Genomic DNA, 27,239 nt, shown 5'->3' on the forward strand with positions numbered 1-27,239 from the left:
CTATGTACAAATACTGCCTAAACCTCTGAATAGCTCAGAGATGTGGCATGTACAGTGTCATGGGATAATACTGCAGCATCCAAAAAAATTGGCCAAAGAGGTTACTCATCTGGGTAATATCCCAGGGAGCTCAAGGACATGAGACAGCTTAGCCCTGCTCATTCTAATAGGAATATATCATCAAAACACCACTTGTAACATCAGCAGATCTCAACCCTTTTGTCCATTGAGGAACTGTTGAGGATGAAATGCAGTCTGGACTGGTAGAAGTCCCTGCTGCTGCTGAGGGTAGATGGGGCAGTTCAGGCTGCACAGTAACAGCTTCTGATGAGCAGCTTGTACAGTGGACAGAAGCTTTTTGCTGCCTGTGTCCAAGAGGTTTGATTTGTTGCTCTCCAGAAGGCCACATGTTTTCCAGGTCCCATGTTACTCTCCATTAAACAGAGTCAATTCAGGATGTTTGTCCCAAATGGCAGGGGGGTGGCAGTGTGTGAAGCTGTGAGTACTCCTCATGGATTTGGCTACAGGAAAAGCAGGTTTCAGCTTGGCATTCACATCCACATGGAAATTTTTAGTTCCCTTTTTGAAAATTCTACCTTGTACCCTGATGTGAAGAGCTTTGCCAGATGGAACACTGGAACCTGGTCTCTAGGGGTAGAGATATCCCACGCTACTGATACACTACATGTGAATCATAAGGTGTCCTGCAAGGAACAGTGCTTTCTCTCTTTTTTCTGGTGTATTTTAGGGGGTGGAGGTGAAGAAGGGACATTCACAACAAAGGAATGAGCCAGAAGCTTGATCCTGGCAAATGTGATTGCATAAGCCTCTCTGGGTTTAACTGCCTAAATTTTCAGAGAAACTGAGCCTGTACAGATTCCTTGAACAGCAGAGGGAACAGTACATTCTGTGTGTCCTGAAAATCAGAATAGATTGCAGGTGCTTAAATATAGATTCAGGTGCTTGGCTGTGGGCAGAGAAGAGCAGAATAATTCTAGTCAAGGCTTGAAATAATTTCAGCAGTAAAACATAGGCCAGAGTACTGTGATCCATTTGTAAAACTGCTAAATCAAAAGTAGCTTTGGTAATTACTTCTTATTTTACCTAACAGCCAACACAGATGGCTCCTTCTCTTCTATACTGCATATGCTGCATGGTAAAAAGCAGCCATGCACTTGAAAAGCCATTAAAAAATAAAAGGAAAAGTCACGTGGAAGAACGACTTACTGTAGTTAATAAGTTAATTATACCATTTGAGGAGGAGCTTTCTTCTTCACTTTACATGGGAGTTACCCCTAAAATATTAGCATAAACATTTCCCAGAAATACCATGCCTATTCTATTAAAAACAACAAAATGAAAGCCAAAACACTTTTCATTTTTTATTTTCCCCTCCTGCTTTATAATAGACTAGATTGAAACAAGATTTGCCCTCTGGTTAAATGTGTTGTGCAGCTGGGTTATCTTTCAAAGAACAAAAGGGACAGAAAAACAAAAACTCAAATATATACACACCTTGCTTTGAGAACAGACATCTGCTCCCACAGTAAGAAGATGCTGTTTTGTGTAAGAGCCCTTTAACCCAGTAGAAAAAGGTGGAACAAGAAGCAATGAATGGGAATTAAAAACCACAATTAATTCAATTTGAAAATACTCTACAAAAGTTTGACATTACTTCCCCTGAATTGATACAGTTCTAGATGTTGAGAGTCTGTATGTGGTTGCTTGGATTTGAGCTACTCCCACAGTCTTACCACAGTCTACCCTTTACTTCTATTCAAGTGGAGATTAACATGAGAAGTTGTACAGACTTGAGTCCTGACCTGTACAAGGATAAAAGGTTTTGAGGTGTTGTGGAAATAGGTGGGCAGCTAGCGGAGAGCAAAGATTACTAATCCCTTCCCTGAGGGGAGAGAGGGAAACAGGAGCATCCTCAGCCTGGATGGGCAACCAGAGATTCCTGCGGGGAACAGCTGCTGGGGCTGGCTTTGCTGTGCAGAAATATTCCTGGGCTTGCACATTGTTAGACATCAGATACTGCACCAACTTGCACGAGTGCATCCCTCAGAAAACAGGCTTCAATGCTTCTGCAGTTTATACTGCCAGCTTGGAGGCAAGAAAAAAGCATGCTTTCATCCTGGGAGAGGATCCCACAGAGGAACCACTGATGGCCACTAACCCCATCCCACCCTGGGACCTGTGCGCTTTGGCTGTCTCAGGCACTGCTCTGCTTCTCAGCTGTGTCCTTTGAACCCAGGGGAGGAACTGGCAGCTCCCTCAAACTGTGCTGCATCTTCCTGGCCCCTTGGCAGAGAAGGCAGCAAGAGTAGGTAACACATACCTGAACTTGCCTTGGATTTGCTGAGCTTGTGGCTCTGAGAGTTGAGGATATCAAGCTGCATATCCAGAAGCAGTGCAGCACTGGGATGCTCATGGGTTAAAGCTGTAATTCATTAACTAACCTGAATTTTGTGTTTCAGCCTGAGCCATCTCAACAACAGCAAACACTAATGGAATTGAACAGCTTTGGGTGAAAAATACTGTAATCAACAAGTTACTAACCCCTAGCGTGGCAGCAGAGTTGAAAGGTTTGGGTCAGTATTGCTAAAAGAAGTTGTTCTCACTTTGTGGCATCTTGAAGATGATTCCTGGTGCTCTGTAGGTGTAAAGGGCTATTTCCCTTTGCCATTCATTTTCCTACAGGATTTTTGCTATTTGGCAATTTCCATCTCCCAGGTGAAATGGGGTAACACAGTGTGAAAATTCCCAGATATTCACAAGTGCAAACTCAAATGAGCTAAAACATCTATACCTGATTTCCAAAGTTCTGATAACTTGATAACTTGCAATTCACTTTGATTTCTTTTTTCCAGGCATGCTCAGGTTCTCCTTCAAAGTTTCCCATTATTGCTCTGATATCTGCAGTCTCTAGACATCAACATCTCCCACTTCCCAGCAAAACTAGCATCTCCATGGATGTTTGAAATCCTTATGGAAACGATACTATGTCACAAACGAGTGATAGTGAGTAGTATCGTACAGAAGTTCATCTACTTTTTTAAAATTTTTAACACAAACTCTAAAGCTGAAATGTCACCCAAACTGTGAACAACCTTATAAAATGCCAATCTGAGTTAATGTGTAAATGAGCTGTTTCTTGTCACCCTCTCCACAAATGAATCCACTTTCTTGCTCAGCCTTACAGAGGAAAATAGCACTGATGGCTGTCTCTTCCTGAGCCTTTTTAGTACTTCTGAAGTAAATCAGAACTTTTCTTTGTAAGACTGAAAGACTGTACTCATCTGTGTACTCCAAAGTAAGGTTTCTGCTTTTATTTTTTCTCTTGGAGCTATTGTACAAAGCAGGTGCCTTGTGTCTCTGCTGAGAAGAAAACCTGATTGTTTTTCCAATCAAGTATATGTTCTGGCAATAATAGCAACCTAAAAAAGGGATAAAACTGACAGATTAAAAGCCTAAATCAATCGTAGTTGTTAAAAAAATATTTTTAAAGTATTTGAGTGGCATGTTTGTCTTTCCTTCATTGCTGTTACACTGCTGTCTCTCTTCTGTAGCTGTATTGGACACAGAGGGAACATATGTTTCACTGCTAATATAAAAAGAGATCAGTTGTGGAGAGGTAAGGAATTAGCTGGAGAAAAATAGACTGTATCTAAATTATTCAAGGAAGAGTAGAAAAAATGCAGAAGGACTTTGGTTATCCCGAAGGGGATGGGAGCAAGCGAGGGTGGGACACAGAGCTGCTGCTGAGAGGTTTTCAGCACCTCCTTCTCGGAGTCCTTTGGACTGTCCAGCATCAGGGTTTCCATGCTGTGCCTCCCTAGCTTTATCCAAACGCTTGGTTGTTGTCCTACTTTTCCTTTCCGTTCTTAGTTTGTCCTGCCTGAAGTTGTTTAAGGCAAGACGGTGAGGTGTTTAAGGAAGCCGGGACGCGGCACTCCCTGGACACAGCGGTGCTCGCTCATAGACCGGCCTCGACGATCTTCGGTTCTCCAGCCGAAGCGATTCTGTGATATCGCTCATAGGGGAAGGAGAGGACGGCAAGCAGCCAGCCAGCCTGGGGAGCAGGGTCCGCTGCCCGCTGTGCCCCATTGATGTTCCATTCCCCGCTGTGCCCCACCGATGTCCCGTTCCCCGCTCCGTCCCCTCAGAGGAGCCGCGGCCCCGCTCCCGTGAGGGGGCGCGCAGGGGGCGGTGCCGCGCGCAGGCGCGCTCCCGGCGCTCCTCCAGGCACAGGGCGGGGGCGGGCGGTGCCGCCCCGCCGAGGAGGGACCCGCGGCCGCCATGGAGGTGAGGGCGGGGGGCTGCGGTCGCGGCGCTTCCCGGCTGGCCAGCTGAGGGGAGGCGAGGGAGGGGAGTCCCCAGGGCCTCGGTCCGTGCCCGCAGGAGCTCCTGCGGCTCGTCCGGCTGAGCGCTCGGACGCGGGAGCGGCGGCAGCCCCGGCTGCTCGGGGCGGCTGGAAGGTGCCTCAGCCCTCCGGCTGGCAGCTTTGGGTCTGGGGGCCCTCGCCAGGGAATGCGGGAGTTTCCTCGTGTCTGGAGCTGGAAATCTGTTCCCCGAAGGTTTAAAGTGCTGTGTTTCATACCTAGTGCGTTTTTCAATAAAGAGTGGTAAGTGTGTGCTCTCCTACGGCAGCTGCTTTCTGTTGAGGACATTGCTTTAGTGGGAAAACAGCAGGCAAAGGCGAGCGAACCAACTTCTTAGGTGTGATCACGGGAAATCTTCTCGTTCCTGTGTTTTTCCTCTGGCATAAAACGAGAGCTGTGAACCCCGAGGAACACTGAAAATCTGCCTAATGTGTACTTTATGGCATTAGTTCGAGCAGGGTGACCTTCTGAGGCGAGAGAAGCAGCGGGACAGCCCTGGGTGACAGCTCGGCTGCTGGCATCAGCAGGACTTGTGATAGCCAAAAATCAGCCCATTCCCTGACACTGCTGGCACTTGTCTGTGAAGTGTCAGATTTGTTGGAAAATAAGCCACTGCTCTTTTTTTTTTTTTTTTTTTTTTTTTTTTTTTTTTTTTTTTTTTTTTTTTTACACTGTTGCCTATTTGTTGGAAAATAAGCCACTGCTCTTTTTTTTTTTTTTTTTTTTTTTTTTTTTCCATTTACAAGCTGACCTCTTCTAAAAGCTTCTGTCATACAATGTTATGACTCACAATTGGGCTTGGGAAGATTGGTGTACGTTCTGATAACTTCTAAGAACTATTGTTTGACTTTTTTTATTTTTTTTATTTTGACCTAAACAGAGCTCCTCTTCATGCCTCCCAGATGCTGGATGGAAGCAAGGCAAAACACTCCTGCAGAGCTGAACCTCTTTCACTTCAGTTCTAAAGGTGTTTTGTATTGGCAACCTTCCAGGTAAAGTGGGGTGCCTTGTGAATTTGAAACTTTCTTGGTTCTTTAAAGGTCTTTTTCAACCAAAATGCTTCTGTGACATTATTTCATGGTACCAGTACTCTGTAATGCTTTCAAAAAAAGTGTTTACTGCTGTGAGGAATATCCTCTCTCCTAGTACCTTCCTGGTAACAAATGTTAGAACACTGGTAGAAATCTTATGTGACATCAAATGTGACAGTGCAGTGGAGTTTAATGACTTAATTTTAGAGTTGAAAGCACAGAGAGGGGAAAATAAAGAAAAAAATCAGTCTTGCTTCAAGGTTTAGAAAAACATTAAGTTAGATTAGTTTCTCCAACAAGGCTGCTTGCTGGTGTAGGTGTATGTTGTGTAGCTTTTTTTTCCAGTGACAAATGTGATTATCTGATTGATCATTTGTGGGGTGTGGAGCAAGAGCAGGAAATTTTTATCTTGTATCTGTATGAAAAGAAAAGTTGTCTTTGAAGAAGTTTTTCTCTTTGGTTTACACTAACAAGGGAGCTGAGGGGGATTAAAGGAACTACTTGGTGATGCAGAGACAGTCTTCTGAGAGTTGTTCATGCCATTAGATGCAGAAGAGAGTAAACAGCTTGCTGTTTAGTAAGGGCCCCTCAGAGACTACTTACATTGGATATCTCCTTAATTTAAAAGTGCTCTAGGGGTTGGAGAACCTTTAAGTAGTTGAGTCAACACACTACTGCTGGGAGTTTTCTCATTTAGAATGTGTATGATGGAGTTTAAAATAACTTTGCTGCTAAGTTCTTACTGCCCTGTGATGGCAGGTTTTAAACATGAGCTGTCTGCCAGTGGTCAGTAGCAGGAAATATTCTGTTTGCCTGTTCTGCTGGGTGTGGAAGGACAGAGGAGGTTCTTTAGTGCAATAAGCAGCGTGTGTGCCATGTTGTTCCCAACAGAGCTCACCATTCCCAGTTATTTGTTAGCCCTATTAGATCCTCCCATCCATGTGGCTGGCTGCCTTGGAGACACCTTGTCCTTGAACAAGAAATTAAAAAGATTACAGTGTTTTTAAGCCACGCTCAGTCTAAGATGTTCTCCTTGGTTGTTATGTCTTATAGGGATCAGGACACTTCTCTTGTTTGCCTTTGTCTTTCCAGTGGGGATGATAAGAGTGCTTTTGCTGTCATTCTGAATGGTAACTAATGCTTTTAAAGAAATGCAGGTGTGCCTGGGGAAACACAGGCTGGTTTCAGCAAGTCTCATGTCTGCAGCATGTGTGTCAAAATATGCTGGTTCTCCAACACGAGAGGGAAAGGAGATCTGTGTGCTGTCCTCTCCATCAAGGGCTCCCTGCTTCCCCAGCAGTAATCCTGGGGAAGTAAGAAATTGGGATGGGAGGAATCTGTCTGAAATAACTTGATGTGCTATCCTGAAAAGTGAGATCCACCCATTGCTGGAGGGTTTGACTGAGAACGTAAGAAAACCCCTCTTAGTTTGCAAGGGAAGTGTTAGCTGAAAGTACCAAGAAGTTGCTCTGCAAATTGCTCTAGCAGGAGATGATGTGGCACTGATCTTCTGGAAATGTGACAGAGGAAATGGCAGGGGGAAGCATGGACATAAAGAGAAAGGTTGCTGTAACCTTTTCCCCAGTATGAAGGGTTTCAGGCAGGTGGTGTCAGCTGTGACACTGTGCATTGTTACAGTAATGCTGTGATAAGGCTGGATCAATAATTTTTGTCAGACTTGCTCTTTCATGAAATTGGATTGCTTGGGCTTCCTGTGAACTTTCGGGTGTTCATTTGGAAATGTTAATGCTCTTGTATATTATTGAGAAGATGATGGAATGTTTTTAAGTTCCTCTCCCTTCATGGATAACACAGATTAAATGAAACAAAAAGTTGTATTGGGTGGAATGAGAAGGTAACTCTGACAACTAAGAATGAATTGTGGAAAACTAGTGCAAAAAATCAAGTAAGAGTATTCACTTCTTACAATTTGAAATTAATATACTTAATACAGAATGAGTATAAAAGAATATCTCTGATTTGACACAGGACTGTCATGCATCCTTGCACATTCTTCCTCTTCAAATTGTATCTCTTGATGTGTAACATTACAAACACAATTAATCACTATGTAGCTGCTTTATAAAGGCAGCTTGGGTTGTTGGGAGCTTCCTGCAACTAGATGGTTTTTGCAGAATCCGCACCTGCTGAGTGTGTCCAGTTTCATTATGAGCCACATCTGTAGCAATCAGTGTTGATGGAGGAGGAAGGGTCCAGGAACAATGTGAGACACTGAGCTGGGAGGAAAACTGGACTGAAGTCTGTTTTCATTTTGTTCCAGTGAAATTGTAGGGGTGTGCTTTCGCTGTGTGTTCACGTGAAGCCCAGCACAACAGGTCCTTGCAATGTCTTTAGGCTCTGGGCACTACCTAAATGTGTGCAAAAACAAAAAACATTTTCATGATTTCTGAGTGGTAATGTGTTGGTGTTTCTTTTCAGCTCCAGAACAGCTTGGCTCAAGCAGGACCCAGTTTTGGTGCAGTGGCTCTGCTCTCCACTGAGTTCAAAAGCACAAACAAGGTATTTTGTTCATAGTAGAAAAAGGCACCTCTTCTGTGTTCTCCAAGTGCTTCCTGTTACACACATGTGCTTGTTTTCCAAATATACTCTTCCTTCCTTTGGGAAGCAGATTAAAATGAGAGGGGAGTTAGGTCTGGGTAGTGGATTTTGGCATGTTCATATATAGAACGTTAGGAAGCAAGATGAAAGATGACTTAAGGTCTGAATGAAGTGAAACTTGTGGTAATTGTTCCCTTTCTTCTTCTCTTGGCTTTGTTTGCAAGTTTTCTTTACAGCAAAAGAGAAAGGCAGTAACTACCTTCCCACACAGGCTCTGAATAGTATCTGTGTTAAATATTGCCTCAGCACTGAGTTATGATGATAATAAAATTCAAGGGCTTCAACAAAACTAAGACAGAAACTTGCTCTCATTTTACTTACAGTGTGGATTTTACTAGTAACATTACCCTGTGAGTAATAATCCTAACCTGACTGGTGAAGGACAGATCAGAATTTGAAGACACTCACCTTGGACCTGATGTGTCCACAGGCCATTTCCCTCCAGAGCAGTCCATCCAGTCCCTGAGCTCTGTCTGGCAGGGTGAGCTGCCTCAGAGCCCACGGTGTGCCTGTCACCAGAAGCACTCCTGCAGTATGCAGAACACCTCAGCATTGCTTGGATGGTTGAGGCACACTGTCCTTCAGTGTCTTCAGAAACTTTTTTGGTTGTACAGTTGCAGGAAAAAAAAAGCATTTATTTGAAAGCTTGAAAAATCTCTAAAGTGTTTGGCTGGACTAAAGGCATTTTCTTGTAGTACCAGCTGTTACTTAAGTATGGGTTCATTATAACAAATGAGTAATGGGAGTGAAGCTGTGATGCCTTTAAAGGATGAGCTGTGTTGACAGAAGTGAGCTTCACAATGATGTGAAATAGCAGACCAGAACAGCAATAAGAATCTAATACACCTAAAGTTTCATCCTTTAGTGTGATGGCAAATTTAGTCAAGACTATAGGTTAAAAATGTCAACTTTTCAGCAATTTGGTTTCTGTATACATAACTAGTGAACTTCCTGTTTTCAGGGAAGCAATTCTCTGTAATTTAGGAATAGAGTCAGACTAAAGGGAATTGAAATAATGTAGTGAGTTAATAAACAGCTGACTGTAAATATCAGAGCCAGCTGGTAGAGTGCAGGAGCTGGTTGTGAAGCTGTCAGTTGTGCTGAGAGACAGGACTCATATTCTGGAATTTTTTGCTGATTTTTAGTCAAAGCTAGTATTTTAGTCAAAGCTAGTATTTTTAGATTTTTAGTCAAAGCTAGATTTTTAGTTTCAAGCTCTGAAGTTGTGATATTTAAAATGAAATAGAATCTGTCTAGCTATGGCTTGTAGAAGGTGAGGTCATTAAAGTTACTTGTTTGACACCTTGTGGAAATTGAGCAGCCCTATCTCTGAGCAGCTTCACGTGTGCCATTTTAGTCCCAGTTCTGAAAAACTCCTGATGCAGGTAGAATTGAAAAAGAGGAGAGCTGGAATTTGCTGCCAAAGGCTCACCTTTTTTGTGTTCAAATTTGAAGCTGTATGTGTGTCAGTTTGAGTTAAAAGGAAGATGTTTCTTCAGAAACTGGTAAAATGTTCTTTATACTACTGTATTTAAGAAGTCACATAGAACATCCATCATGATGATTTCTGAAAACACTCTGCCTAAGACTTGAAAATGAGGATTTACTATTGTTTTGAGGCTTTGAGTGATGTATGTTTAAGTGTTTCACTAAGTTGTTAAGGAGGAAGGACTTTCAAAATAACACCTATCCTGAATTTTCAGACATGTGTCACAGGAGCTATTGCTGACAGATAAGAACAAGAAAAATGTAATGAAGCAAAGAAAAAGTACTTCATGTATTGCTAGATTGTTGTGGAATGTTTTCTGCCTTGGAGCTTCTCCCATGTTTTGAGTACTTAAGAAACAGTGAAAGGCAGAAAAACTGCTCATCACAATCTCTGTTAAAAGGGAATTGACAGAAGTTTTTGGGGCTTGCTCTTTCATTACCAGCATTCTCATAATTACACTATTTCTATTGATTTACCTTTTTCTGTAGTACAAGATGACTAAAAGTGAATTTACTCAGAATTCCTCATGGCTGTAAAATGTCTTAAGTGCACTTTGCTGCTGCCTTGAAGATTTTCAGCTGAGATTTTAAACTGTTGAGGCAAACTTAGCTGGATGTGATTGGTGTGAAGTGCTCCTGCCTAGAACCTCAGTGTGGAATCATTTAACTTTTTGGAGATAGGTCAGCTGTGCAAGTATGGCCATGTTTTTATTTAGGCCTTCAATAACAATGTACAGGTGTTTTTTTCTGCTGTATTATGTTGCATCAGTGAGTTGTTACCTCTGACTAAGCTCTTGGACTATCTGCAGCTAGTAAGGTAGGGAAAAAAAATGCCATAAACACTTCTTGCTTTGGAGCATAAATTACCCACTGATCTGTGCTTTAGAAAGGTACATTATGGTTCTGTGAGAAATGGTTTTCATTATGGCCTTTTGGCAGCATCAACTGACCTAGATTGCTCCTGTGATACTTTAACTCCTGTGGTTGCTTTGTTTCACTGAGTGATTTGAAACTTCCCCACACCTTCTTGCTGTTTTGGGGGCTCATTTCCTTGAGCTGATTTGGAAAAAATCTCTTTGTAAAACAGTAGAATAGCTCAGAGGAGTGCCTTTGTGAGGGCTGCAAGTGCTATTTGGTATCAGGGCACGTGCTCTGTTGTGGGTTATTTCTGTGCTTTGCCTTACTCTGCTGTGAGATGAGGATTCAGTATAGATGCATTATTGCTCCCTCCTGTTTTTTTAAAAATTTATTTATCAACCCCCCTAAACTGTTAATTGGCACCTGAATTGCCTTTTTAGGTTTCCTCTGATATTTGGAAAAGAGGTGGCAGCCTTTGATGAAGAAAAGCAGAGAAACTTTTGGATAAGAACATAAACCCACAAGAGCATGTGCATTTTCTCTTGAAGTAATTGATTGCTAAAGTCATCTCTCTGTTCTGCCCCACAGAGATGGTCAGCAGCCAGCCTGTCCCCATAGCAGACAGTGGGAAAAGGAAAAAGAAGAAAAGAACCAGAGCCACAGATCAGGTCCCTGGGAAGTTTGAAGGTTGGTGACAATTTAAAAGCTTTTAATTGTTACAGTCTGCTTTGCTTCTGCTGTTTTTCTGTTTTCTTAGCTAAACATGGCATTTTTTTAGTAGGAACAGTGCTGATGTAAAAATGTGTTTATTTAATAAATGTGTGCACAAATACTATGAAGTTTTGTAAGTAAAATATAGTTCAGTGAGAAAACTGAGCAGTATAAAACTTCTTAGTGGACAAGTAGCAGTGGAAGGTATATTTCAAATAAAAATGGTAGTAGCATTCTAGGTTTAAATGTTCAAGTTTGTTATACTTAAAACACCATGTCTGTGAGTAGATTGTGTACGGTAGGCATTTCTGATCAAAGAATTAATTGTCTTCCACCTGAAAAAAGGTTTCTGAATTTTACATGAAGACAGGTGATAGTGGCTGAGATCCTAGAGGTTACACATTTGTTCACACTAGAAATGTCTTATATCTCAGCAATTTTGATGCTGTAATAAAGTTTACTTCTTAGTTTTTCTGGAACTTGAAAGAGGGAGGTGAAAAAGGAAGTGTAGTGAAGACTGGCATGTCTGCTTTAATACTGCATAAATGTGAGGGATGCTTGTAGATAAAGAGCTTGTCTTGGTGTTATTTGTTAAAATAACTTTCGCTGTCAAAATTCACTTTGATGGATGTGTCCTTTCTTCTGGATTTCTTTGGCAGACTTGTACAAGCTGACTGCTGAGCTGCTTGGTGAGGGAGCATATGCTAAAGTTCAGGGTGCTGTCAGTCTCCAAACTGGGAAAGAATATGCAGTCAAAGTAAGTAGAGAGTAAAAGCAGCATCACTTCTGTCTTTGATGTGTCTTCTCCCTCTGAGTATCTCAGGGAAAACCTGCAATATAGTGGGTAATAGGAAATCCTTCTAGGAAATTTTTGATGCTTGAAATGAGCTTGTTTTACAACTTGAGAAAACCTGTCATCTTAAGTGTTGTGCCTCCAGAGTGAACTGGTGTATCAGCTGCAGACAGAAATCACAAACAGTAAATCACTGTGATTGGATCTCAGGGCAAGCTTTCCTCTCATGCCCTGCTTTAGTTTAGTTACCTTTGTCTCCTCTTATGAAAGAAGAGGCTGAGTCATTATACAGCATGGCCTTCCAAATAGTGCAAGCTTTTGGGTGCTGTTCAGAGAGCATCGGGTGCTGCCAATGATTCATGTCAAACTGTCTTTATTTTGTGATAAAGGCCAATCTTCTTTTTGTAATATCACTGAAAAGCCCATTTACAAATTTGTTGTTATCCCGAGTCTCCCATTTAATTGCAAACACAAATAACAGCAATAGGGAAGCTTTGTGTTTGATTCTATTCAAAAATAGGCACAAAATTTTAAGCCCCTTTAAAAATATAGTTCTATAGATACTGGGATTTTTTTCTGTACTTTGTAAAATTGTTGAAGTTTAAAGGTTGAAATAAACAGAGCTCTGCATTAGGAATTTGACGTGATCAGATGCAGAGACCTGTGTAGTTCTGGTGAATGGTTGCCTGTTCTGCACTAGAGAGCTCAGGCTGCAGAAATAAGAAACCAGTCCTGGATACAGATGGTGGTGATGGCTTGGTAATGTCATGAGCTTTCAATTTATGCAGCAATCATTCAGGCTCAGCCTCCTCCTTTCAGCCTGAGGATGGGGTGAAGCAAGGTGACTTCTGATGGCTCTGAGAATGAATGTGTGTTTTCTTTCTTTCTATTATTGGGTCTCCATAAAGTTTACACTATGAGAGGATGGTGTGAAGCAAGGTGACTTCTGATGGCCCTGAGAATGAATGTGTGTTTTCTTTCTATTATTGGGTCTCCATAAAGTTTACACTATGAACTTTAATTTTGTGTTGAATTTGGTACTTGTTGCTTAGATGCCTCTAATGACAAATCTGTTCTTTTTGACTGTTCAGTGTGATGTGACTCAAATCTATTCTCGGTAGAACTCAAGAGGATATCCTGTTCTGCACATTGCAAAGTTAAAGTGATGCAAGAAAACGCTTGTGGTAACTGGTCACTGGCTGTGTAACACATGGACTTAGTTCCTTTCTTCTCTTCCTGTCCTAATTTCTCTTGTCCTCCCAATGCCTTCCAGAGCTCTGCTGACACTGCTCTGTAAACAAATGCTAGATGAGGAACTGAACAAACAAACCAAGGTGGAGTGTTTTTCTCCAGTGGGCATGTCTAGTTCAAACCTCGCAACAGTTACCTAATTGCAGAGCTATATGCATACATCCTGCAGTAATTTTTCAAATATGAGTTCTTAAAACTCTTTTTCACAGATCATTGAAAAAAATGCTGGGCATAGTCGGAGTCGGGTTTTTCGTGAGATAGAAACTCTGTACCAGTGTCAGGGTAACAAGTAAGTATGGTCTTGTCTTTTGTTTATTTAAAGTGTTTTGATTATTTGTTTTCAAATTTTTGTGTGTGACAAGGTTAGAAGCTTTGCAGTAGTCTCCTCAAAACCACTTTGAAATTTAGACTTGAGTTATTCAGATTAAGAATTTCCCCTTCTTTACCTGTGAAATTTAGGGGAACTATTTACAAATTAATAGTTACATAACTCAATTAGCAGCCAGGTCAATGTAGCTTGATTGTACTTCAGTGATGCATGGTTTTTGTCCAGATGAGAAATTAACATTTTGACACTCTCCCCTGTGATTTCACCATCAGCAAAAGCTGACATGATACCAGCTGCTGTGGAAAGGAAATGTTACCATTCCTTTCCCTGATGTGTGGTTTGTCCTCCTCCTTGTGTCAGCCTTCCCGCTTTTGCACGGGAACTCTTAGATCAGCAAAAAGCTAACATAGTTCTCATTTGGTTGGGTGCTGACTTCATGCAGCCACAGGATGAGGCAACTGTAAAGCTGCTACTCATGACTGAAGAGGAAGAAAAGCTGTGCAGGCACTGGCAGCATGCTCTGGGAGTTTTGTGATGGATTTGAGGCAGTTCTGAAGCTACTTTTAGATGTTTCTGTTAATCTAGAATGTATACAATATACAACAGATGGTATATATATTACAATTGTGCAGCTTATATTGAATTTTTCAAACAAATACTTAATATAACATACGGAAATAATTTTGAAACCAACTTGTTTACCAAACTCATGGGCTTATGTTGTGCTGTAGAGGAGTAGACCATGTCTTTCTTCTTTTGTGAGGTTAAGAGTAAATGGTCATCCATTGCACAACTGATGAGAAACTCACATGACCACATTCAGAATTTCGAGGGTTGGATGTACCATTAAATGTAAAAAATTCTGACTTACATGTTTGACATTCTCAAAGCAACCTGGGATATTTGTGCTGCAAAGAATTTACGTGAGCTAAGCAGGAGTTGTCTAAAAATGGCAACTAAGGAGCTGGATTTAATATCTTGTTGACAGATGCCTGTCTCCTTTGAGCCCTCTGTGTTTTGCTTTGTGATTTCCAGAGAGGAAGAATGCCAGTTTAATTATTTTTTCTTTATTTCTGCCTTCAGCACAAATGCAGTGTTTTAAATTATTAAAAACAACCTACTACCAGTTATCTTCCTGTCAATTGAGCAGTAGCAGAGCTCTCACAATCTCATCTGAGTGTGGTGTTTGGCCTGTTTCCCATGCTTAAATTTCAGTGGGAGTTGGAAATGTGGTTTTAATGCCACAGACAGCCAAAGCAACTTGTTTAACTAGAACTTGTATTTTTGGTTACTTCTGGCACTTCCTGGTTATCCATGCTGAAACTCTTCATTGCTGTGTGTACACTCCATGCTTGTTTATTTTATTCCCTTCTTTTTTTTTTTTTTTTTTTTTTTTTTTTTTTAAAGGAACATTTTGGAGTTGATAGAATTTTTTGAAGATGACACAAGGTACTACCTGGTCTTTGAGAAGCTGCGAGGAGGTACTGTGCAGAAACTGTGCCTTTGCTGATTGAATCATTTTGGCTCCTATTTGCCTCTGTTTTAAAGTAGTAATTGAATAACTTATTTTATATGCTTGAGAATTTAGTGCAGCATCTGTGTACTCTGGCAGAGCTTTCCCTTGATGTAGGATTGACTTCATTGCCTAGAACTCATGGAACTCTGTTATGAAAATCATCTTGCCTGTGCCTGGGTTGCTGTTATGTTAAACACCCCAGCTGTGCCTGTGGGTGTTTGAGAGCCCATCAAGTGAGCCTGGGTGGTCACTGGGCTCCAGCACTTCCCACTCAGCTGGGGAATGAGAAAGCTGCAGCAAGCACTTCATGGACTTTCTCACATTTGTCTGTATGGAGTATAATTACAGTACATGCTAATTGCATGGCTGTGCAAAACCAGGAATTAGTGTGGCCAATCCTTCAAAGGAAAAGTGAGCATCTGGACTATCCTGCTGCCCGGAGAACATCATCTATTGTCTCTGGTCAAGAAGGTTTCCAGGAGAAAACTGTATGTGCAAGGAATAAAAATTCTTTCTGTATAGATGCAGAACTATTTTTGAAGGAGAGGGATGTGTATATTTCTTGAGTAAAAGCTTTTGTTTAACTTTTCTCAAAATTATGCATCATTTTATTGTATTTTCCCATAACACTTTTCCTAACGCACAGATGTCTCTGACAAATTAGCTGTAATAGGGCCTGATTGAGATGAAGAATCTGCATTTGTCTTTTTTTTTTTTTTCATCTCCACGTTCTTCCATTAGTTAACCCTCTTCTTTGTGAGTCTGTGGTTGTCACTGTACCTGCATGGCTGCTGAGAGGAAAATAATTATATTCCCCTCTTAGCTACTGATTTTACAGGCTCAGCTAGGGCTGAGGCTAGTTTTCTCTTTAAAAAAATTCAGTATTTAAAGGGTTAGATATGTGGTTTGAAGAATGGGAATTAGGGTCAGATCTGATGCACTGCAGATTCTGATGTGAGTGGCAGGCAAGAATGAGAACATTCTTCTTCAATGCAAGTCTTACTTCAGTAACTCCAGTCTCAGAGGCTGCTCTTACTTGCAGTGTTGGAGCATAATTTGGGCTTTCTATTTTCAACTTTGCCTTTCAGTAGCTGTGGTAACTGAAGGAGCTCTGCTCCTGTTTTATCTGTTTTCAGTTCACTGTGATGTCCAGAGTCCCTTTAGTATCCTTGTCTGACAGCATTTTGTAATTGAGTTAAAATTGAGCTGATTAGATTGAACTGGCATGATTTAAGAGTTTTTTCCTCATTTTTCCCCCTCTGAAATGCATTTTGAGAGGTGCTGTATGATGCTTTCTCTCTGAGTACTGGAGAGGTAGGAACAACTAGTGCCCTGCTATTCTTTCTTCATGAGAATTCTCTACGTGGGCTGGATATAAAGTCAGTAAAGTGTGTTTTTATTGATATTGATATAATTCTTATCTGAGAGAGTTTGAACATCAGCTCTATTCAGAAAGATAATTTCAGATAAACCTGCTGAGTGAAACGAGCACTTCAGTTGGCTCAGTATTGTATCCTGCGAAGTGTGGGGTCTTTTCCACAGGACTGGAAACAGTGAAGAACTTCTACTGTTTTCTAAAGGTACAAAGAAAACTACACCAAGAAACCCCTTTGAACTCCATGCACTCAAGAAATCTGTAGCAAACTAGGTGGTGTTGGTTTTGGCAAGGGAAAATGTCTGTGTTTGAAATATGATAGCCTTGTCCAAAGTGGCCTTCCTCCACCCAGCTGACACAGCTTGGCTGTGCATATCTGAGCATATCTCTCTTCTTTTCGAATGTCCTCTTTCCTCTCTGAATGCTCACTGTGGAGGAGTGGCAATAGCATTGATGGTATTAGAATAGGAATTACCCTGTAGGAGATTTCCTTGCACATTTAGAACTAAAGAATAAAAGTGAAATCACCTGAGATACAAAATGTTGAGTGTACTGGGGCTAATAACAAATGGTACTTACTTCTTGAATTTCTTTGCCTGCTTGCTTTTACAAATACACATCTCTGAATATGAAAATAGAAGGCAATAGTAAGGCTCCTTAGGGAGCTGGGATCTCTTTGGACTACATGGTTTTTTAATAGAAATTTTTAATCTTTTGAGAGGTTTGATTGAATTCACTTTAAGAAAAGGAGGAATCAAACCTTCCTTTATTCTTTGTTAAAGGGATACCAGTGAGGCTCTGCCTGCAAGCTGCCAGTCCTTCAGTATGTTTTAATTTAGAGGTATTTTGTCAGATTTTATATCCCTGGGCAAATTGTGCCTTAAGTCAGTGCAGAAGCCTTGCCTTGACGCCTGTGGGGAGTTTGATGTGTATTTAAAGGTCAAATCTCTTTCTACTTTGATGGTGTAGAGGCACAAAACATGTATCCTTGACTTTCAGTGCAGGGTTTCAGTGGTGACATAGAAAATGAGGAGAGTTTGAGTATGACTACCCATGGTGTGGGGTAGGTTGGGTTTTGCTGAAGTGTTTATGGATCTCCTTAGCTGATGTTTGAGTTTTACTGGTACTGTTGGCAAATCTCTACTGTCCCAGTGTGTGGAAAACAGGCCAGTCATGTCTTGGGGCAGTAAAAAGTGATTGCCTCTCATGCTGTGCTTAAACTAGACAGCTGCACTGTTTGAAAATTATGTTCTAGCACACTTATGTGCCTTTTCTTCTTGGTCATTCCCCTCTTTGCTCCACAGAAGTTGCCTGCTGTGAAAGGGCGCTATAAAGTGTGAAAATGAGATTAAAGATTCATGATGCTTGGAACTAGTTCAGCATTCATACTGAGGTTTTCCCTTTCACCTGTTACCCTGACAGGTTCAATCCTGGCCCATATACAAAAGAGGAAGCACTTCAATGAACGAGAAGCAAGCAAAGTGGTGAGAGACATTGCCTCTGCTCTGGACTTTCTTCATACAAAAGGTGAGAGAGGGCTGCCTCCATCTTTACTAGTTAATACACTCATTTATCTTAAGTAGCCAGCTTTTGCTAGTGTTCCCATTTACAGCACTGCCAGATGACTTAAACTGTTTTCCTCTATGATGCTATTTTCATACTGTAGTATTTTCAGTAACTGGAGTGTTAAGATGGTACAGGCATTCCAAAAAGAAAACTTGAATCAGCATCCAGAGAGAATTAACATTAGGGTTGAGTCTATTTGTTTCTGTTACACAAGCCACCATATAAAGCTTACTCAAAAGGAATCTAATAAAATTTTAATTTCCTCGTCTTTCAGGTCAACAGACGTAATTACTTCTTTGTAATTACTCGGAATTTCTGCTGGTCACAAGACCTGTTGGTTTGCAGTAGCTTTTGGCCCTCCACATTTAGACTCCTACTGTTAAATTGAGAGACCTTAGTGAACCAGTGTCTTTATTTGAAGGTGTCTTCAATTTCTTTGGAATTTGCTTAGATTTAAAGCAGTTATGTTTATAGAGATTTCTTTTTACATTAGTGTCTTTCTGCTGCATTTTTGACTTGGGAATACTTTGGTTTTAATTTAAAAATTTCTCTGCATTATGGTCATCCCAGAGTATATTTCTGGGCTCAATATTATGGGTGTATTTGAAATTTTTCCTAGGTTGTGATTTTCTGGCCTTGCAGCTTCATTTACTGTTACAGTGACTAGCTCTGAAAAGACTGTTTATGGGTTATTTTGATACATTTTTTCTTGCCTTTCTGCCATTCTGATTAGCCTGGTAGATCTCAGCAGATTTGTTTTTGCTGCTTAAATTGCTTAGTAGTGGCTCTGGATCAATAAAGGTTTAGTTGTAGTCCATACTTTCAAGTCACAGGACTGTTTATATCCTGAGTTGGAATCTCAGTGCTGGTACCTCAACAAATCGAACCCATTTAAAAGAAAATTGTATCAATGGTTGGAGTAAAAGGGGTAAACCTGATGAATGTGGATCTTGTCACATGTTGACTGTTGGAAAAAGTTAATTTGAATGTGAAACCAAACTTAGTTTGGATCAAGAGTTTTTGCAATCTTCACAGCCGATGTGATAATTCAACATTAAACCTTCAGAGAATGTGCTTCTTGAATACCTGTGTTTAGAAGATTTTGACTTTGAGAAATGGAACATATAAGAAGCAGGGAGCTTAGGCTGAATACGTGGGAAAATATTTTTTGATGTGCAAGGCTGTAGTGGATTTCTTAACAGCTGCAAGTCCAGGTACTCCACTCAAGAGGTTTAACATCAACTGAGCTAATACCTTTCTGTAGGTCTCTCTCAGCTTTTAGTTTTAATTCCCCTTTTCCCAAACAAGAGGAGGGTGATTGATTGAAATAGCTGTAGAGCAGCACTCTGCTTTCTTGTTGTTTGCTGTGAGCTGGGACAGCAGGGATATAGCTTGCAGAATCAGCTACATCCCCTTTTCATTTTATTGTTCTCTTTATGGTTCTTCCGTGTGACATTAAAATAATTAGTAAGTAGGGTACAGAACACTAAAGTAAACAGGAAATTAAAGCAGTTTTATTGCACAGCTTAATGGTGAAGTCCTATAGCTAAATGCTTTTAAAAAATTTGAATGAGGACAACTAATTCTTTTGACAGGAGTAGTTTAAAACTCAGCTGGATGATAATCCTGTCTTACACCCACTTGGGATGTGTGTGCTTTATTGCTAATAATCTACTGGAGAGGTGTTTAAAGGCAGTTGTTTTCTCAGTGCTCTGTGCAACTGCAAAATCAAATGTTACATAATCAGACATTTGAATTCACACAATAACACAAAAAGACACTGTTGGCTTTCCCATTGTGAGCCAAGCCAACCCCTGGGAGTTTGGTCAGCCTTGTTGTAAATGTCAGCACAGGCCACCTCAGTGGGTTCATTGTGCCATCTTTTGTGCCAAAGCCATGTGCACTGTGTCACTATGAACACTGATTCCTTCAGACTGGGGCTCTGCTGTTATGTTTTAAGCCACATCTTGTGGAGTGTGCTGAAGAAATTACATTAAGAGCTCCCTTGCCTGGAGTTTGGGGGAATTTTCTTTCCTGTACTCTGAAGTGATAGAAGGTGTTCTTGGAGTGTAGGTTTCTAAATCAAGACTAGACTGCAGTTACATTACAGACAAGTTGCTAATTTGATTTGGTTTTTTTTGCCCCTCATTTTCTACCTTCCATTTGAGTTTGATCATATTAAACAAAGAACTTCCAGAAATTGTGTTTTTAGGCATTTGAAGAACTTCTCTGACAACAGAGAACCACCTTGCATGTGGATTACACAGACAACTTTGTGCTTCTCTGTTAGGTTTGCCTGTTCTGATAGGAGTCAAATGAAGAAGCCTTTTGGTTGTTTTCCTTTAGCTTTTCTTTTGCATCTCTAACTGAAACTTTAATTTTTCATTTGCTTCAGCAATGAGTGTGTACCTGAAAGGGATATTTTCAGCTGGGAGTCGGGGGATTTTTTGCAGAGGAGAGTGTCTCAAGTACTGTCTGTGCTGGTAGGAGTTCAGCAAGCCAGTTGATCCATCTGGAAAGAACAACTTCACTGTAAAAGGGACAAAAATAATTTCATTAAGTTGTGTAAAGAATTAAACTTTCCTACAGGTCAGTCCTCTCAATAAGCTGGTTTTAAGGAATATAATTAATTTGGGCTAACAAAATGTTCTGATGTTAGGTTCTTACTTGCTTGACAGACTCTCTTACAGTTAAGGATGGTAAAGGTATAGCAGGATGCAACAGTGACATTTAACAGTTGCACTTTACAACTAAATTATTATATTTAAGAGGGGCAGGTGTGTGTAGCAGGCTCAGACTTAGAATATTTTCCAGGCCACCTTCTAATAAAGAGAAGCTGTGAGAAATAAAACAGCAGAGTATCCTTTCTAATGAACGTTTGTACTCTCTGTTTAGGTATTGCTCACAGGGACCTGAAGCCTGAAAACATCCTGTGTGAATCTCCAGAAAAGGTGCTGCTCTGGTCTCTTAACTTTCCAAACTGATTTTTTTTTAACTTTGCTCCCAAAAAACAGTCCTTGGGTTTTTTCTCTTCTTGAAAACTTTTGAACCCATTAGTGAACTTCAACTAAATTTAACAGACTGAAGCTTCAAAGAGACTAAATTCTTCTTTGAGCTGTGAAAATGTCAACATCTGGCTAAGAGATAAAAAGCCAGCTGGCCTTGTAGAGGGACAGCAGTGACACCCTGGTGCCTCATCTGTTCTGAGCCAGTACCCAAATAGACAAGCAGCATTTAGAGGCCAGCTGGTCACATTATATGGCCAGTTTTCAAAGTGCCCTGATGTGTACTGGCACTTGCCTAACCAAATAAAAGGATAATGTAGCAGGATCAGGTGCAGGTGGTGTGGGTGCAGCTGGGGCAGGTGAATGCAAGGAGTAGAAGGTGGCTGTAAGGGATTGGGTCTCACTAGGGATTTGTGTTCTGTCCTGGGGTTTTCTACTTCACATATATGCATATTCATAAATTTTGCATTAATCCAAGTCTTCCTGACCTCTTATATTTTTTAGATATCACCAGTAAAAATATGTGACTTTGATCTTGGCAGTGGGGTGAAGCTGAACAGTGCGTGTACTCCGATAACTACTCCCGAATTAACAACGCCGGTGAGAGACCTGTTGTGGCTTTGTGCTTTCTTTGTTCTACTATAAAGCAATTTTTCTTATCTCCAGAGGAGACCTTCCAAAGAGCTGATTGACACTACACCCAGTGCTGGGCAGTTCATTTCAAGCAAGTGTATGTGTGTTAAATGCTGTCTTGCTTTCCCAGTCACAGATCAAATACACAAAAGCACAGGAGCTCAGTGTTAATTCTCCAGTTGGCCAGCACGTGACACATTCATCCTGCTTATCTCTTACACAATCAAATGGAGAAACTTTTTGTGCCCACTTTTGTGTGCTTATGGACAGACTTTGAACCTTAGTTTTGTGTTAATTTCCCCATGTTTTGGTTCTGTAGCCAAGCCAATGAGCTAAGGAGAATGCAAGCTCTGTAATCAGTGTGTAGCTTTATAATACACATTAGTTTGAAAAGCTACAGTCCTGTGCTTTTGCCAATTACTGTGAAAGAAAAATCTGACAGTGTTGCAGAAGTCTTAGAGAAATCTATTCCTCTGATACACTTGTCTGATAGCTAATGGATAAGATTTAAAAACCTGAAAGGTGCAAATTAATATTTTGACCTTGGATTAAAGGTTCACAGCCATGTAGAACAGCTTGTGGTGCTGCTAAAGAACTGTAGGAACTTCAGTATTCACTGATGCCTAATTTCTGCTTTTCCACCAAGCCACTTGGTGTAGAGTGGAAAATGATAAACATGATTCTTGTTTCGATGTGACTCTCCCTTTGAAAACTTGATGGAATTTGGTTTCTTAGTGTGGCTCTGCAGAATACATGGCACCTGAAGTGGTGGAAGTCTTCATGGAGGAGGCCACGTTCTATGACAAGAGGTGTGATCTGTGGAGCCTGGGGGTGATTCTGTACATCATGCTCAGTGGTTACCCCCCTTTCGTGGGCAACTGTGGCACGGACTGTGGCTGGGACAGAGGAGAAGTCTGCAGGGTTTGCCAGGTGAGTGTGCATGTCCTGGGTGTGTGGGGACACTCCCTTGGGCTTTGGGTGTAGAACCTGCTGCAGTGTGAGCAGTGGAGAGCTGTGCCTGATGCTGGCAGGTAGCTGGGAGGATGAGCTGTCACTGAGAAGTGAGGGTGGCAGTATAGAGGTTGAGTGATACCAGTTTCTAAAGTAAGGTTGGGCAACTGCCTCTCCTTCCTCCTGTTGTGAGATCTCAGAGCTTCTCCTCACCCTCTTCCCCACTCTGCAAAAAGGTTTGCCATGCAGGGCCTGGAGTATTTTATCTGCCCTCTTAGGGGTGAGGGGAAGTGTTTTCAGCAGACAGTGTATTGTGTCCATCTCAGGCTGCACTGAGCCACTTTGGAGAGCTGCCTGTCACTCTCCATTGTCTGCATAAGGACACTGGATGGTTTCAGTTGTTGCCCTCCACATCTGGTGGATAAAAGTGAGTGGGAAACCTTCTGGTTGCAGTATATTTCAATTGAATAATTTTTCCTTTACCAGAACAAGCTTTTTGAGAGCATTCAGGAAGGCAAATATGAATTTCCTGACAAGGACTGGTCACATATTTCCTCTGAGGCCAAAGATCTCATCTCAAAGCTTCTGGTTTGTGATGCCAAAGAACGACTTAGTGCTGCTCAAGTTTTGCAACATTCATGGGTTCAAGGAGTATGTATCTCCCTTTATATAAGAGTTATTCTTCTTCCAGAGTGACAAATAAGCTGTTCCCTGTCTTGAACTTTTTATTTGAGTCCTTGTGTGTTTCAGTGCTTGTATCTTGATTAATTAAATGATACACAGTGGCTTTATTTTTTTCTGCGTGGTAAATTTTTGGATGAATATGTCAGCCTTTAAGTGTTTGTTTTGTTTTGTGTAATTATTGCTTTGTGCATTTTAAATGGCTTTCTTGTGACTAGCAAGTACTGCAGTACACAAATTATTGTTCTAGTACAGTAATGCAGAATGCTGGTAAAAGAACAGCAGTGTCCTCTTATGTTTCAGTTCTCTGTTCAGGAAAGAAGGAATAGACCCTCTGGAGAACTTCCAAAGCTGTAGTCTTATACCTGCAAGCTGTGAAATCTTCTTGTGAGGGGAGACAGATTATGACATATGCTTTGCCCAGAGTGAATTAGTTTATTTGCAATATCTGTAAGATTTGGGGCAGTCACTTGTTTTTTTGTCACTCTTGGGAAAGCTTGGTTCCCAGCTGCTAATATGTAAGTAACTTCTCTTCAATGCTTCTTCTAGCAGGCTCCTGAAAGGGGATTGCCCACCCCTCAAGTTCTTCAAAGGTAGGGTTTATTTTCTAAACATCTGTAAACTAGGCCAAGAATAATTCCTGAAAGAATGGGTGGGAGAAAGGAGTTGACAAATTAGGAGGTAACATCCCTGGGTGAGAATGGAGCTTCATAAATGTGCCACACTAATTTTGTTAAGAACATCAAAAATATTAAAGCTCTGAATTTTCTTTATGATCTAATCTTGCTTGTTTGTGGGAAAAGCATTAGAGGGAATTCCTGCAGTGCAGTGTTCATCTTAGACAGGAAATAATGATGGTTTTGTCAGCTTGCTGCCCAGGAGGGGCAGATAAAAGCATGAAGGCGTGTGTTACCCAAAGAGACTGCTTTCTGATGGGTGAATAATCATCATAAACACAGACTTGGATCTGAATTTCCTTGTAGTTGGTGGCACTCACAATATCCATTTACTGTGAACAGGGTAGGCCTCATTGGAGGTGATTTGATGGGAGATTCTGTATGCTAGAGAGCCTGAGTCACACATCTGTTTCTGTGTCTGCTGCTGGTGATTTCAGGTGGTTCTCCCATCAGAAAAGCATTTCCTTAAGCCACAGGTGCAGTTATAGTGGGACTGCAGTTGTCTGGAGAAGGACAGCAGGATGGTCCCATATGCCCATCCTTTCAGAGCAGGTAGAAATTAAGGATGACATCTGAGTTGGCTTCCTGGGTTTATAATCAGAAGTCCTTAGCAGAAAGAGGAGTAGAAGTGTGGCTGTTTCCAAAATCCCAGAGTGCTTTTGTCATGCACTGCTGGTCCTCTGAGTGAGGATAAATGCAAATATTTACTGATCATTTTGCCTGCTGTCTCAGTGATTTGGTAGAAGGAAATAGATATTCTGCTGTGAGGGCAAGTGGGTGAAGTGCCTGTATTGAAACTGCTTCCTCCTTTTCTTCCCCTGGCCAGGAACAGCAGCACCAAGGACCTGACCCTGTTTGCTGCCGAGGCCATCGCCCTGAACCGGCAGCTGTCCCAGCACGAGAGCGAGCTGAGCGCCGGGCAGGAGAGCGCCGCCCACACGGTCTGCTCCATGAGACTGTCCCCTCCCTCCAAATCCCGCCTGGCCCGCCGGAGGGCCATGGCACACGCCACCAAAACCAGCGACTTCCAGCCAGTTCCCCATAAAGCCTTCTGAAGTTCTTCGCTGCTGTGGCGGGGGCAGGATGAGTCTGTGTTCTTATTTGGATTTTCAGCGCTGATAAAAGCTGCTCTGCTTCCGACACTTTGATTAGGAGCTTGCTCTTGCGATGTGACTTGTAACTTAAAGGGGACAGCTTTTATGGGAATGTTTTTTGCCTGTCAGATTTAGTGCATTAAGAGAATTTAACGTTTTTTTTTTCTAAACTGTAGAAGATGAGTTTGCTGCTGTATTATTATCTGAGGTGATAAATCACTAAGTTTTCCTCATTTTCTTAGAAGAGCACAGTTTAAAATGCAAACTTGAATATATCAGGAAGAGCCCAGACTTTGCCAGGCAGAGCATCAAGCCTCTCCCTGCTGATGGCTGCTCTCCTTGGTGGCACATTTTGAAGGTGCTGCTGTTATTGCCAGCAGTAGGGATTGTTCTCAACCAGCAGTGCCCTCCTCTCTTTCTGTAGACTCAGGAATGAAGGTGATGACTGGGTGGATCTCTGTCTCCATTACATTCATTTGGCTTATATGGAATGAGGTGGTACTGTAAAGGTGCTCCTATTTCTAGAGATGGAGAGAGCTCTGCAGCTTTTTTATGTTGTTGATAATTTGTGTGTCAGCATGTGGAGTGAAAACTGGGAGGGGTGGGGTTTTTATCTGACATATCTTTGCCCTTAACTCTAATGTACTCCATACCATCTCTTTTAATTTTCTGGAGTTTGATGTCCATTATGTCCCCTTGGAACAGTTACATTCTTAAATCTGATAACAGCAGTGTAACAGACTGTTTATGTAACAGTTTATATTTACTATTAGGCTTTTCAATACTAATGTGGGGTTTTATTATACCAATGCTATCCTCAGCTAAACCTTCCTTTCTGTAAAATTCTATTTCTCCATGACCTTTTATGTGTCCTACCTGGACTTCCTAATGTGAACAGACAGACGTCAGTGAATTTTGGTGTGTGAATAATTTAGAAATGCCACAAGCAGAGTACAGCTGTACAAAAATGGTGCTGCAGCCACAGAATTCTGCCTCCTGTAGTAAACTCAGGCTGTGTGTGTCTAGATTTTGGTTTCAGTTTCAATACTGTGGTGCAACACAGCCAAGAATAACTTGGAAGGGTTTTGGCTGAAAAGCTGAAGATTTTAAGTGACCAAAGGGAGGTCCATGAAGAAGGACACAGATGTTGAGCACTTTGTGAAACATAAGCTGTGAAAATTGGGCCACTGAAATGCCCATGATGCACCTTAACTTGTCAGCCCTTTTTGAAATCTTTTTCCAGGGCTTTCTGTGCAGGGGGGGAGGAGGAGACCTCCAGGTGCCAGCACAAAACCCTCCCAGGCAGACTGAGAAGGAATAAAGTAGCAGATGCAACAAGCACTTGGAAGTTGAAAGGTCAAAGCTGAATGTCTTTGCATGGCCTATTCAGAGTGGTTTTACATTATCAGTAATATCAGTGCATATAGCTATTTTTATAAAACATGCTGTATTTTGTGACTAATATTAAAGTTGCTATTTAAAAGTTTTTATACGTCGTGCCAGCCAATGAATGATGAAATGTATTTTGCTTTTTTAAATTAAAATGCCCTAAGTTATGTATTTAACACATTTGGCAGTTCTTTGTGGATTTTTCCCCCCTCCTTTATTTTTGGTGACACAGAAAAGAGAATTACTTCTTTGTGTGACACTGGATTTAAGACAGCTGAAGTCTCTGAGGACTAGGCATACCTCCCTCTTCTATTGATTTATTTTATTTATCAGTCTGTGGTCTCAGATTTCTTTTTGGGAACTGAGAAAAGCGCCCCAAGCAGGGAAGAGGTGTTAACTTAAGCCAGTTGTTCTGCTCTCATGTGTAGTCTAGTTCTGGATGCCTCTTGCAGAGTCATTTTTTAGTTTCTTTGGAGGTCTGTGGCTCTTGGGTGTGGAAGGCTGTTTTCCTGGAGGTGTGGGATGCAGCACTCCCCAGTGCACTCTGTGCAGCCCTGAGTGAAATCTGGGCAGAGCAGGAATCCCAAACCAGGTGCCAGGCCCTTTATTTGTACTTGCCTTTCTTTTGAAGGAGATTATTTTAGTTGAACCGTGCTTTAAAATTATCTGCTTCTCCTTCTCTTTTCCTCCTGGACAAGAGAGGTAGCAGAGAGCACAGGAGACCTTTAGGCAGGGGTACAGGAGTGATGCTTCAGTAGGGCAGGCCTTGGATCTGTCTTTGCCTTGAAATGAGGAGTCAGATTCAGCTGATGATCCAACAGGTGCCTCTTTGCCTCTGATCTTTACCTTTCACTGAGAGTTCAGCTCTCTTCAGGTGAGTTATCCCCA

At 41.4% G+C, this 27,239-nt stretch overlaps 1 protein-coding gene across 4 annotated transcripts; it reads left to right on the forward strand.

Annotated features, from left to right (window-relative positions):
- The first annotated feature begins 4,197 nt into the window (after positions 1 to 4,197).
- Positions 4,198 to 26,531, forward strand: MKNK1 (MAPK interacting serine/threonine kinase 1). 4 transcript variants are annotated; one of them, XM_041421500.1, is made up of 14 exons: positions 4,198 to 4,308; positions 5,266 to 5,377; positions 7,856 to 7,936; positions 10,970 to 11,068; positions 11,752 to 11,849; positions 13,346 to 13,425; positions 14,872 to 14,945; positions 17,778 to 17,882; positions 20,817 to 20,872; positions 21,431 to 21,526; positions 22,295 to 22,489; positions 22,997 to 23,161; positions 23,744 to 23,784; positions 24,695 to 26,531. In XM_041421500.1, exons 4-14 carry the CDS (start codon positions 10,972 to 10,974, stop codon positions 24,921 to 24,923), a joined length of 1,236 nt encoding a protein of 411 aa, XP_041277434.1. In that variant the 5' UTR covers positions 4,198 to 4,308; positions 5,266 to 5,377; positions 7,856 to 7,936; positions 10,970 to 10,971; the 3' UTR covers positions 24,924 to 26,531. The 4 variants fall into 4 exon arrangements, with proteins under 4 accessions (XP_041277434.1, XP_041277435.1, XP_041277432.1 ...); XM_041421498.1 differs by having other exon boundaries at positions 4,199 to 4,308; positions 23,741 to 23,784; XM_041421499.1 differs by lacking the exon at positions 4,198 to 4,308 and adding an exon at positions 4,315 to 4,628 and having other exon boundaries at positions 23,741 to 23,784.
- The last annotated feature ends 708 nt before the right edge of the window (positions 26,532 to 27,239 follow it).

The sequence above is a fragment of the Onychostruthus taczanowskii genome, unplaced genomic scaffold (genome assembly GCF_017590055.1).
Source record: "Onychostruthus taczanowskii isolate IOZ18803 unplaced genomic scaffold, ASM1759005v1 scaffold7, whole genome shotgun sequence".
Lineage (NCBI taxonomy): Eukaryota > Metazoa > Chordata > Aves > Passeriformes > Passeridae > Onychostruthus > Onychostruthus taczanowskii.

Excerpts from the sequence above, each read along its gene's own strand:
- MKNK1 (XM_041421498.1), top strand. The coding sequence starts at position 10,972 with ATGGTCAGCAGCCAGCCTGTCCCCATAGCAGACAGTGGGAAAAGGAAA. Across the intron at positions 11,850-13,345 it reads GGAAAGAATATGCAGTCAAA|ATCATTGAAAAAAATGCTGG; the intron begins GTAAGTAGAGAG and ends TCTTTTTCACAG. Across the intron at positions 23,162-23,740 it reads AACATTCATGGGTTCAAGGA|CAGGCTCCTGAAAGGGGATT; the intron begins GTATGTATCTCC and ends TGCTTCTTCTAG.